Source organism: Balaenoptera ricei, chromosome 10 (assembly GCF_028023285.1).
Source record: "Balaenoptera ricei isolate mBalRic1 chromosome 10, mBalRic1.hap2, whole genome shotgun sequence".
Lineage (NCBI taxonomy): Eukaryota > Metazoa > Chordata > Mammalia > Artiodactyla > Balaenopteridae > Balaenoptera > Balaenoptera ricei.
This window is the reverse complement of record NC_082648.1, coordinates 44423741-44435439: the sequence shown is the minus strand read 5'-3', so window position 1 is coordinate 44435439 and position 11699 is coordinate 44423741. Positions and strand designations below refer to the sequence as shown.

General features: G+C 46.3%; 1 protein-coding gene across 1 annotated transcript; it reads left to right on the top strand.

Annotated features, from left to right (window-relative positions):
* The first annotated feature begins 210 nt into the window (after positions 1-210).
* On the top strand, positions 211-5532 carry LOC132372537 (keratin, type II cytoskeletal 6A-like). The gene is made up of 9 exons (XM_059934612.1): positions 211-750; positions 1725-1939; positions 2283-2343; positions 2488-2583; positions 2709-2873; positions 3352-3477; positions 4303-4523; positions 4743-4777; positions 4891-5532. Exons 1-9 carry the CDS (start codon positions 211-213, stop codon positions 5142-5144), a joined length of 1713 nt encoding a protein of 570 aa, XP_059790595.1. The 3' UTR covers positions 5145-5532.
* The last annotated feature ends 6167 nt before the right edge of the window (positions 5533-11699 follow it).

The window sequence follows — 11699 nt, the reverse complement described above, 5'->3', positions numbered from 1 at the left end:
TCATACTTCATACCTTTCTAGTGCCTGGGGGCGATGTCACTATTTGTAAAGCCCACCCTTCCCAACCTGCAGGCTCACCTTCCGCACTGAGCCCAGCCCATTTTCTCCATATATAAGCCACTGATGGGAACCTCCATCTCACCAATCTGCTCCTCTCAGCTCTACCCTCCACCTCTCACGCCCTCCTCAGCCTCTTCGACTTCAGGAACCATGACTTCCAAATCCACCGTGAAGAGCCAAAGCAGCAGCCGCCGTGTCTTCAGTGCCGGCTCAGCCAGAGTCCCTGGGGTCTGCCGCTCTGGCTTCAGCAGCGTGCCCGTGTCCCACTCCAGGGGCAGTGGTGGGCTCGCTGGAGTGGGTGGAGGAGCTGGCTTTGGCAGCCGCAGCCTCTATGGCGTGGGGGGCTCCAAGAGGATCTCCCTCGGAGAGGTCGGCTGTGTCTACCGTGGTGGATATGGCGGCAGCGCTGGAGGCGGCTATAGCGTTGGAGGTGGAGCTGGGAGTGGATTTGGTTCTGGCAGTGGAGCTAGTGGTGGTTTTGGGCTCGGTGGTGGAGCTGGCTTTGGTATTGGCTACTGGGGCCCTGGCATACCCGTCTGTCCCCCTGGAGGCATCCAAGAGGTCACCATCAACCAGAGTCTCCTGACTCCCCTCAACCTGCAAATTGACCCCACCATCCAGCGAATCAAGACTGAGGAGCGGGAACAGATCAAGACCCTCAACAACAGGTTCGCCTCCTTCATCGACAAGGTGAGCCGGGAGCACCTGCCCTCCACTGGGATTTCAGAGTCCCCAGTGGAGTGACGCAACCAACGTCCTACGAGGGGGAGCCTCGGCAGAGAGGGAGGAGGGGACTCGGGCTAGCTCTCCACTGGGATGCAGGATAGGCTCCATGTGGACCACAGCTAGAAGGTGATAAAAATCATTTACAGCTGCTGATCCCTTAAATGTCTTCATTCCTGCCTGGGAAGCATTCTCCACTCTTGATAACCCTCAAGCAAAGGAAAGGAACTGAGAGAATGGAATGAGTTCGCTTGATCTTCTGAAGGGTCTAAGAAATTAAAAGGGAATTACAGTGGAAACTGCACTTGAGCCTTAGTTGGGGTGGTGGCGGGGAAGGAAAGAAGATAAAAACCCAAAGGAAATGTCAGGAAAAAAGACTCAGAAACAGGTATATGTGCATAAAAATACTTAACTTGTAGAACCAGATCATGAGCATTAAGGGAGCTTGTTTTAGAGGGACTCATGCACTAGATGGGAAAGAAGATTAAATCCAATCATCAATAGGGTTGGAATTTAACCATTAGATTCTAAACATTTGACATCCCTTTAGCTGAGTTACACTCTATAAAATAACTCTGTGCAATATACGAGAGAAATACTCTTTTAAAGTACATTTGTGATTGTGCTTATCAAGAGGAAGAAAAGAAATGTTGAAAGTCACTGACTGACAGGCTCCGTAATGGAGAAGAGGGACTGTCTGATAGCTCCCTGGGGAAACGTGGCCAGTGAGATCTGTGTGGTGTGAAGGCAAACAGTCAGGGGCGCAGCACTGTCAGCCTGAGCCGCTGTGTGCGCTCTGGAGTAGCCCAGCACCACGGGGACCACCAAATCTGCTAGGGCACAGTCAACCCACCTCTCTTCCTGCCTTCCTTCCTTCCTTCCTTCCTTCCTTCCTTCCTTCTTTCCTTTGTTGCACAAATAACCATCTTGTCTTCCTCCAGGTCCGATTCCTGGAGCAGCAAAACAAGGTCCTGGAAACCAAGTGGACCCTGCTGCAGGAGCAGGGCACCAAGACCGTGAGGCAGGACCTGGAGCCTTTGTTCGAGCAGTACATCTACAATCTCAGGACACAGCTGGACAGCCTTGTCACGGAGAGAAGCCGCCTGGACTCCGAGTTCAGGGGGATGCAGGACACAGTAGAGGACTTCAAGAAGAAGTGAGTTACAGGAGAGAAAAGGGCTCAGTTTCCTGAAGCCCACGCTTCAAGTCTATTAGATGACCAGGTCCAAATGAGGGCATGGTTCTTAGTAAAACATGTCCATGGAAATGAAACCACAATTCTTGCCTAAACACAAACCCCGAAGAACAAAAGGGCCAGACAGGTGGATGGGGAGAGTAAAGATGTAAACAATTGAGGGACCACAGAATTCATCTTTTAGGCTTACTGGCAGGAAAGCTCCATTTAGATATATCCATTGTGGGAAGTTGGGATCCCAGGCTGTCTTTTCTGTATAACCTTCACCACTGACTCAGTTAGGCTTTACCCTTTCTAATTCCAGATATGAAGATGAAATCAACAGGCGCATGTCAGCAGAGAATGAATTTGTGAATCTGAAGAAGGTGAGATGAGTAAGATGAGGGGTTCATGTATCTTTGCCGAAGGAGAGGACTCTGGGAAAAGAATAATCGGGGAGATTAAAGGAGGAGCAGACTGGGAAGGAGGGCTCGGCTCATCTGATCCCAAGTTGTTGGCTTCTTCCCCAGGATGTGGACACTGCTTACATGAATAAGGTTGAACTAGAAACCAAGGCAGACGCTCTCATAGATGAGATCAACTTCCTCAGAGCCCTCTATGAAGCAGTAAGCATCTTTCCACACTCTGTTTTATTGACTCTAAAGAGATTTGCAAAAATGGAAAATCTTAGGCTTGGGTACCTCTGTAAACGTCATGGGAAAAGGGGATCTGACGATCTCTTGTTGTGCAGGAACTGGCTCAGATGCAAACCCACATCTCAGACACGTCTGTGGTCCTCTCCATGGACAACAACCGCACCCTGGACCTGGACAGCATCATCGCTGAAGTCAAAGCGCAATACGAGGTGATCGCTTGCAGGAGCCGGGAAGAGGCTGAGTGCTGGTACAAGTGCAAGGTGAGCAGTGAGGGGGAAGCTGGAGAAGAAACCCTGTGCCTCCCCGCTGGAGACCAGCAAGGCTTCCCGAGACTTCACTCAGGAAATCTCCATCTAGGAAGCGGGGGTCCTCTCAATGGACGTGTACCCTGAACCAACAGAGTAGGTCTTTACAGTATTTATGTCCACGTCTAGTAAGTCAAAGAACCTAAATGTAGGACAAAAGCTACCGTAGATAAAGACCAAGGGATCTTTGCTTTAGCTTCACCCCAATGCTGGTTCTCAGAAACAGTACAGAGGATGTTCTGGTCCTGAAGAGAACCAGGCAGTCAGTGGTCCTACCAAGGATGGTGTGTGATGGGTGTACAGTGTCCATGACCTTGTAACACCAATTTTCTTAAAACGCCTTGTGGACAAACCATTCGTTTCGATTTGTGAAAACCTTGATTAGTGTCCTGTGAAGCCCATGGACACCACCCTCTCTCCCTCTGGTTTACAGTACGAGGAGCTGCAGTTGACGGCGGGCAGACACGGGGACGACCTGCGCAACACCAAGCAGGAGATCACTGAGATCAACCGCATGATCCAGAGGCTGAGATCTGAGATCGACCACGTCAAGAAGCAGGTATGGTGGGGACCATGGAGGAGAAAAGCATCCTTTCCTTCCTAGGCCACCAGGGACCATCTACCACCATGTAGGGAATTCCTGGGCACTGAGGGAACAGCAGGGAGGGGAGGACATGTACTTCCTCCCTTAGTGAGTTCCCACAAGTTAGAGAGATGGATCCCAACCCAAGAGCAGGAAACAATTGCATGACAGGACCAATCCCAACTGGTCAGCGGTACAAAGATACAGTCTTGAGGCACTGAAATGAGATTCCATAAGAGGAATGATTGATTTGGGAATGCAAGACACAAGTTGGCAAAGAAAAGGTCAGGCCAGAAAGTGTGAGGAAGATTGCTGCAAATATGCTCAGATTCCATGTGAAAAAGAAGCTGAGAAAAGACACAGGACAAATGAGGGTTTTCCAAACATGTGAAGTGGAAGGAAGGCAAGGTCGCAACAGTTTCAAGTGAAATCATCTCCTCACTGTGGGTGTCTGTGGTTCTGTGTGAGTTCGTGTGCATCCACATGAACTTACCCAAACTGTCCACATGCAGAAGAAGCCAGTGGGTCCATTTCTTCCAATGTCCCCTGGTCTTGGGTCTGCTGTAGTATCTTCCAGCAGTCACCACCTCCATCCTCATTAGGGTGGTTAACACAGAAGTGCATAGGGAGCTCCTAGACTAGTTCAGGTTTGCAGAATGGAAAAAGACTGGACAAAAAGAATCAAACGTCCTTTTCCATGGAATCTGGGCTCTAGAGCTCTTCCTCACTGGGAAAGAAGAACCATGCTTCGTCTCCTCAGGAGTCCAGATTGCAGGTTCATCTGCCCATCTTCCCCTCTAGTGCGCCAACCTGCAATCCGCCATCGCCGATGCTGAGCAGCGTGGGGAGCTGGCCCTCAGGGACGCCAAGAACAAGCTGGCCGAGCTGGAGAACGCCCTGCAGAAGGCCAAGCAGGATATGGCGCAGCTAGTGAAGGACTACCAGGAGCTCATGAATGTCAAGCTGTCTCTGGACGTGGAGATCGCCACCTACAGGAAGCTGCTGGAAGGCGAGGAGTGCAGGTGAGTAACTCACACAACCTCCTCAAACATCTGGGTCCATGTCCAAGGTGTCCAGCCAGTGAGCACCAGTGGAAGGCGCTCTAGTCGTGACCATAATGCCACTCCCAGAAAAGCACTTAGAAGGCACGTTCCCCATGGGCTCTCCTCACGCCCAAGCTTCCCACGCTGGTCCAGCTCTGGCTCTGAGGTCTCATGATGGCTGTGTCTCCTCTCTCCTAGGCTGAATGGGGAAGGCGTTGGACAAGTCAACATCTGTAAGTACCTTCACTTGCCTCCCTCCCTTGCCCTTGTGCTCTTCTGACTGGACTCTGTGTGGCAGAGTGAGCTCACCATGTCTTGTCATGGCCTTGTCCCCTTGCCTCTCCAGCCGTGGTACAGTCCACCGTCTCCAGTGGCTATGGCGGTGCCGGCGGTGTCAGCGGCGGCTTAGGCCTGGGCGGAGGCGGTGGCTACTCCTACAGCAGTGGTCACGGCATTGGAGGTGGCTTCAGTTCCGGAGGTGGCTTCAGTTCCGGCAGTGGCAGAGCCATAGGGGGTGGCCTCAGCTCCTCCGGGGGCAGCAGTTCCGCCATCAAATACACCACCACCTCCTCCTCCAGCAGGAAGGGCTACAGGCATTGAACACCTGCCATGGGCTCGGGGTCCCACAGTGTCTCAGGCTCCCTCTCCAGCTTCACTGCCCTTTCCTCCAGTTGCTTCCTCTCTCCTGCTTCTTTCTTCTCTTACTCCTTGAGCTCGAACTGAAGTTGCTGAGTGCCCTCATGTCCTCTCCGCCAACACCTGCCGCATCTGAGCTTCCATTGCTCACCATCGGAAGGTCACTGTCTGGGTCCTACTCCAGAACAGGGCAATGCCCCTAGCTTTCCACTGGCCCAGTATGTCCCATCTCACAGGTGTTGTGTTCCTCCCTTGCAGCGATCATGAAAGCACAAGTGACTAGTTCTATGATGTACGGGGGTCTCTATCCCTGTGATGCTTCCTCTGCTCTTTGCTCACTTGGATTGCTAAATAAAGCAGATTTATACTATAATGCGTGGTTTCATATTGCCTTGCTTTGTTCCCAATGGTTCTTGCGGTTTTCACCGGGCAAATGCCTTTTCAGGAACGAAGCGTACTCCCAATCCCCATGCGCTTCACCCCCCTCCTTTAGAGAACTTCGACAAACAGCCACTTAGCATCCGGATGCTCAGGAGTCCTCAGAGAACAGTTTGGCAAGTGAAGCGGGAGGGAGCAGGTTCATCATCATAGTAAAGTCTGTTTTCACTGCCCTGACCAGGTGCCAGCAGATTCGTTTCTCTGACTTGGTCTCTAACACTCTACCTCCTCCTGCCCCAGTTGACACCCATACTCCCCAGAGAATCATATTGCAGTCCAAGTAGATCAGAAGGACATTGACTAGAGAGTAAGATATTTGATTTGTCCTTAGACAGGCCTCATGACCAAGAAACTTGCCTGGCAACGTGTATCAGGAGTAATTTAAATGTACATACTTCTGAACTGAAATTATGCTTCGAGCAATGTGTGCTGAGGAAATAGGACAAATGCAGGAAGTTGTACTTCATGGTTGTCAATCCCAGTAATCCTTTCGACAGGGAAAAATTGGAAACACTGGGCAAATTCAGCATCCAAGGACTCAGACACAAAGCACAGGTGGTGATTTTTTGAAGTGTGGAGGCAAAGTAAGAATGGAAATGCCTTCTTCCTTACCACATAATCCTCTCACAGAGCCTCAAAGAAGTAGAGTCCTTGCTGCTCCAAAGAGATAGCCCTGCATCCTCTCTCAGCTGTGCCCTGGCTTCCTTTGACTTCTACAAATGGGTAATGGAAAACTCAGGATACAGTGCAAGGTTGGTCTGTCAACATCTTCCTGAGGGCCAGTCACTTTTGCCAGTCTCTGTTCTGTCCATGTTCCTAATCCCAGGTTTTTTCTCTGGAGAATTCTGCCTTATACCATTAGGAATGAAAGTTCCCTTGTTAGGAATCCAGGAGAAATGACTGAGTCTAGGAATGGGGTGGAATATATACATAAGATGATCCTGCAGCATCTTTCAGGGCCAAGAAGTAAAGAAATAATCAAAAAGACCCTGTAAGAGCTCCTGATAGACAAATTGGAACAACTTGAGCCATAAATAAATAGATAGACAAATAAATAATGTACTGGATTATAACCCAAATTATGAAATAATTATTCATGGTCCCCACTGACGTGGATAAGGGATTGACTAAATTGATTAATAAGGGATGGCTGACAACTCTTAGGCAGAAGAATTTCATTTAGTTACATAGGTGCTCCCCAATCAAGGAAGGAGTGAAGAACTGCTCCCCCCTAAGTGTGGGCTGTGCACAATGACTTCCTTGCAAAGAGCACAGTCTAAAAATGGGGGAAAAGAGTAACTTTACCGTCAAGAAATCAATCAAGCACTTCCTCAGCCAGGTGATCAAGGGTAACACCGACAGTAGTAAGTCTGGTTCATAGCAAGTACCCTGGATATGATGTGATGAGAAGGGCACACGTCATCTCTGTGGTCTTCCTCCCAAACACCATAACTCCAGCCTATTCATGAGGCAACATCAGCCAAAGCCCAATTGTGGACATCTGCAGAACACCTGGGCAGAGTTCCCCAAAACTTTCAAGGTCATTAAGACAAGGAAAACCTGACAAACCGTGTTAGCCAAGAAGGAGACACAATGACTAAATGGAAAGTGGTACCATGGATGATACCCTAGAACAGAAAAAAGAATATTGGGCAAAAGGTAAGGAAATCCAAATGAAGTATAGACTAGTTAATAGTAATATATTTATATTGTTTCCTTCATTGTGAGAAATATAACTAAAGTGAGGTATTAATAATAGGGGGAATGAATGTGTATTGTATACAGACCTCTTTGGACTATCTTCACAATTTTTTGTAAATCTACAACTATTCTGAAATTAAAAGTTTATTACGAAAAACACTTAAAGCGTGGGGCTCAAAGTAACATCTGTATTTTTCACTAAACTAATTTTGTACACAACATTATGAAACAAGTAAGGGAGAGAAAGAGACAGAATCACAAAGGAACACAAAGACGGTTGCAGGGCCAGAGATACAGAGAAATCACTGAAGAACTAACGCTACAACAGTAAAGTTCATCATCTCAAGCTGGCGTTAACTCTAGTAAAGTGTCTTTCTTTTACGATGTGTACTTTCTAAATTTTTTGGTGTTGAACATGTGTCATTTCAAAAGAGAAAGTGTGTTCCCCACGATGTCCTCATTGTATGACATCTGAGATTAAACGCGGTTACCCTTTTTGGTACTAAGGAAGGAAAGATTCAGTCTCTAGGTTAAGCTCCCTGAGATTAAACCATTCCGATTGATTTCCTTTGCCCACTGAGGACTGAATAAGAGGAAACGTATTTCTTTCGCAAGAGCAAAGACGTGTTTTTGAGTCAAGGAAGGACTCGGCAGTACTGACGGTCCTTAGATACTGGATTTGACTCCTAAGGAGGTTAGCCAATTGCCTCCTCCTGTATGGAGTCCATGTACCTGGGAAATATAGGAAATACATTTTAAAAATAACAACCTCCAATAGAAAAACATTCTCCAGTTAGAGGCTGTATCCAAAGTTCACCTTACCTGAATCCTCTGTGATTCAGAATGATCACTTGTGAGCCATAGCACGTGGATTCTAGCTGCATGGGCTAGAATGGCCAGTACAGCCCAGTGCATGGGATCCCAGCTCACGGTGGGGGCATGGGGTGCAGAAGAGCCAGAGGAGGGAACGTTTCTACAGGTGCTGAGAGCAGGCTGCTCTTCTCTGCGCTGCTCCGTGCTCCCAGAGTCATCCCTACAGAATCCCTTGCTAGCTAACTCTTCATTGTACTTGGCCTTGAGAAAAGCTGACGGTAGATCCCAGGATGGGAGGAGAAAGGGCTTGAGGAGTTCTTCTCGAACAGCAGCTGGATTCCTTTAACCATGAGTTTTGCTGGGCAGTGCCTTCTCCTCAATGCTCTTACTTCCTGGACTCCAGGGGTGTCCCTTTAGCACTAGAAAGTGAGTGGCAGAGGAAAACCATCCTCTTGAGGTCTCGGAGGCCGGTCCACTCAGATGTGCCATTTTCCCCAACACTCTTACTGTCCCCAACCTCCTCGTGCACCTATAGAACCCCCTTCTTTAACCCCACTGCCATCTGTATCTGTCCTCCCTCCCTTAAGAAACTCCTCTCCATCAAATGTAGTAATGGAAGACCTTTCCTTCCTGCTTCTGTTTGAAACTGCAAGGCTAGAATTTATCTGGATTCTTATGAAGGTTTTCCTTCATCCCGCGTTTCTATCTCTCCATTCCTCTTGCCTAATCCGAGTTTCTTCATAGCACTTGCAGGGTGTAGCCACGAAGAAATCAGAAACGGCATTTAATAGCCCTCTTTTTCGTAATAATATTGGTACTGTTAGTTTGACACTATCATAGGTTTGTTGTAGGATAAAGCAAATAAGTAATATGTCATTCAGAGCTCAGCTTTTCAGAGTGAGTAAAAGAAATACAGGTAGAAAATCATCCTGTATTCTATTTGAATTGGAAATATCAGTATCAACTTCTGATTTGAGTACCTTTCAATTATATTTTTACATTTTTCTTAGCTCTATCCATTGAAAAGTCTTCAAAGCAAGAGTAACCCAGTAACAATGAGCACCCGTAGCATGCAAATTTTAGCTTGTGAATATCATTTCTCAATAAAAGGTACCAGAGCGACTCCCAGAAATGGCTGTTTCCATGTCTGTTGCAAGATAAGTACAAGGTAGCCTTGAGACATCTCGTCCCCGTCAACAAGGAAGCTTGCAAAGTCCAATGCGTTTCTGTCAAAAGGACACAGAAGCCAATCTGAGGAGCTCCCATTGGCCTAAAATGGACAGTTTCAGCACCAAAAGGATTAATGCCTGCCATGGACTCAAACATATCAAATATATTTTTTGAACTGTGAATTTATAATTATACAAAACCCAAAAAACAAACAAACAAACAATAACTTTCTTTATTACACTTGGAAATTGCTGGGCTGCCAACCCACTATTCTAAAATTGCAAAATAAAGAGAAAGAAGCACTTCTTCTGCCTTTCCTGTATCAATTAAATACATATTAGGTTACCTACAAAGGGAACCCTGACAATGCCTTCCTTACAGATGACTGCCAGGTGATAAATGCAGAGGCAGGATGTTAAATTAATAAGTTACCAGTGTGCATCCCCTCATGAAATAGTCAATCGGAGAGTTGATCAATGAATATTAAAATATTAGATGACAAATTTATTGGACACTTTTTAATGGAGGGTTAAGGCTGGAACTATGGATATACCTGGATCAGTCTTAACATGACTAAATTGAACACCTTGTATTATATGCCTCATGATCTGATGCAATACGGGGCACACAGCACCAGCTGGGACATAATCTTGCCTGAAACAATGGAACTAAATCTAATCAACTCTAATATAACTAGTACCGAGGAAAAACCGGCGTTAGAAGTTACGTGGCACCAACAGAAACAATGAGCCAAATCCAGAATGTAGCCGTTCTAGAGAAAAAAACAATTTCTCCACAAATCAGTGGTATATAAAAGAAAACAATGGAATCTATTACAGAATGAAAGAAGCTTAAGAGAACCACCAGTCCAATGCAATATGTGAATCTAGTTAGGATGTTGCTTCAAGCAAACCAGCATAAAAAGACATCTTTGAGATAATCAGAGAAGTATGAACATAAATGAGTATTAGGTTTCATTAAGAAGTGACTGTTGCTCATGATCGATATAAAACTGTTGTACAGTTAGATTTAAAAGTCCTTCTTAACAACTTAGACATGCATGCAAATATTGACAAGTGAAATGACTTAATGTCTTAATCTCCTTGAAGATACATCAACTAAAGTAGAAGATTTCAATATAAGAAGTAGTGGAATTCGATGAGACAAGCTGAGAAATATGGATAAGTGTTTAATCTGGGGGATTGGTACATGGTGGTTTACATACTATTCTCTTTCATTGTATCTGTTGGGCTTTCAATGCTGCAAACTGTGATTAAGCAATAAAGGAGGTTCTTCCACTGAGGAGAGCACAAATACACTTTGGGATTAAATTTCTGATGATGGTAAATACGATGGCTTGTAGAAAACTTTCAGGTGACTCTTATCATGGCTCAGGGAAGGGAGAGGCCCTGAGCACAATGATGTCTTCATTGAAGCCAATAGTTTCCATGCAGCGCGAGAAAGGAAAATTAATATTTTGAATTTCAATTATTGCTTAAAAGTTTAAAGGCTATATATATTGTAAATATAAATATATGAATGGGAGACTTCTGAATGTAGCCTAATGGAGGAAAGGAAGGCATTTCCCCTTCTCAGATATTATCTTAAAAGAAACAAGGAGAACAAGAAACGTAAAAGTAATCTCCACCCTCAACCCCCAAAAGGAAAACATCGTAAAGTCGTTCAAGCAAAAAAAAAAAAAAGAAAATAGAAAACTCTTCTCACAGAAAGAAAGAAATCAAACACAGTTGTTGGGAAACTGCGAGAGAAGATGCCCTCAGGGCAGATCTCAGAAAATCCAGTGAAGAACACTCTTGAGAACAAACAAATCAAAACGAAACAATGTGGTGACCACAGAGGGACAGCACACAAAGTTAACCCCGAGGTTTTCCTACTGCCAGGCACTGCTGACTCATGTAACTCCTACTGTGTGAATGTGAAGAACACATCCTCAGGTGCAAATCCAAGAATCGCTGGTTTGCAACAGTCAGAAGTGGGTGTGTGTGTTCCAGGGAGGACCCATTTGCCATGAAGTTTCAAGACCCAGTGAAGGTAGGGTTGAGTAAGGGATCAGAGGCAAGGCCTATTGGCAACAGGTTGTCGGGGAAGCAAAGAAGACGGAGACTGAACTGCGAGCCACGCCGCAGCCATCCTCCTTCCTTGGCTTCGTCTAATTAAAATTAAAAGAATTATTCACACAGCCTGTGCCATAATGAGAATTCCTGTTAGCCTGGTTGCAGCCTGGCCCCTCCTCCCAGAATACTGTCTGCAAAAGACAGGTGCAGAAGGAGCTCGCCTCTTTCAAAGATGAGCCCTCGTTAGAAAGGAACCATTCCAGGCCCCACGAAGGACACTTTACATTGAAAGAGAAAAACAAGAGGCACTTAGAAAACACTC